The 1,305-nt window shown below is 47.6% G+C and overlaps 1 protein-coding gene across 1 annotated transcript in view; it reads right to left on the minus strand.

Annotated features, from left to right (window-relative positions):
- The window catches only part of EMH_0092850 (uncharacterized protein), a gene marked incomplete at both ends in the record, with an annotated part of 1,258 nt that extends 958 nt beyond the window's left edge, over positions 1-300 (minus strand). Inside the window, one exon of the mRNA XM_013501904.1 lies at positions 1-300. Within this exon, the coding sequence (XP_013357358.1) occupies positions 1-300 (300 nt within the window).
- Between the last annotated feature and the right edge of the window lie 1,005 nt (positions 301-1,305).

Here is a 1,305-nt window from a genome sequence, read left to right on the forward strand (position 1 = left end):
GGCAGCAGCAGCAGCTGCTGCTGCTGCTGCTGCCTCATCAGCAGCAAGCTCAGCAGCAGCAAACCGAGCAGCAGCAGGGGGGGGCCCCCCTGTATAAAACCCTAAACCCCCATCAAGAGTAGTAGGGGCCCCCTCAGCACTGACATCCCCCGCATGAGTTTCTGGTTCTGCTGCTGCTGCTGCTGCTGCTGCTGCTGCTGCTGCTTCTGCTGCTGCTGCTGCTGCTGCTGCTGAAAACAAACGAGATACTGCAAGCTGCAGCAAATAAAAAAAACAAAAAAGAGAAAATGGATGCCTCATGTGCAATGGCTACGAGCGGCTGCTGCCGCTAGAGGAGAATTAGGGTTTAGGGTTTAGGGTTTAGGGTTTGTTAGGGTTTAGGGTTTCGGGTTTAGATATTCTATGCATATGATTCATTAGGGTTTAGGGTTTAGGGTTTATGTATTTAAATCATATACTAAACAAAAACCAACAACAAACAAACAAACAAACAAACCCAGAGCACCCTAAACCCTAAACCCTAAACCCTAAACCCTAAACCCTAAACCCCCGAGGCTCCTCTCGCTCGGGAGGCGGTCGCTCATGAAGTCCCCCTTTCAACAAACCCTAAACCCTAAACCCTAAACCCTAAACCCTAAACCCTAAACCCTCAAACTTAAACACTGTTTTATCTTCTATTTCTAATTCAATGTTTTTCGCTCGAGGGTTTAGGGTTTAGGGTTTAGGGAGCCGAGCAAGGGACAGGCTCCACGGGGCCACAGCACTGCAGCGGGGTTTAGGGTTTAGGGTTTAGGGTTTAGGGTTTAGGGTTTAAGCAACACACCTTTTATTCTATACAATTCAAAGTGCAGCGTTTCAGCCCCTAACTGTCTCGCTAACCCCAGCCGTACACTGAAAACTAGGGTTTAGGGTTTAGGGTTTAGGGTTTAGGGTTTAGGGTTTAGGGTTTAGGGTTTACAGTCTAGGGTTTTAAAGGTACCTTCTATTCTTCCTATCCCTAGTGGCGTGCACGAACGTATATGCAGGATTAGGGTTTAGGGTTTAGAGGTTAGGGTTTGGGGTTTAGGGTTTAGGGTTTAGTGTTTAGGGTTTAGGGTTTAGGGTTTGGGGGTTTGCAGCAACTGTGTGTACATTAAACACAGCAACTAGTGGTTGCCGCTCTTGAACCCCAAACCCTAAACCCTAAACCCTAAACCCTAAACCCTAAACCCTTCGTTTTCTAGCTTCGCTGCCAGCCGAGCATAGAGCTCCTTAAAGGATCCAAATACGAGGAGAGATGTGTTTTTAGGGTTTAGGGTTTAGGGT

Source organism: Eimeria mitis, genomic scaffold (genome assembly GCF_000499745.2).
Source record: "Eimeria mitis Houghton genomic scaffold, Emh_scaff7844, whole genome shotgun sequence".
NCBI lineage: Eukaryota > Apicomplexa > Conoidasida > Eucoccidiorida > Eimeriidae > Eimeria > Eimeria mitis.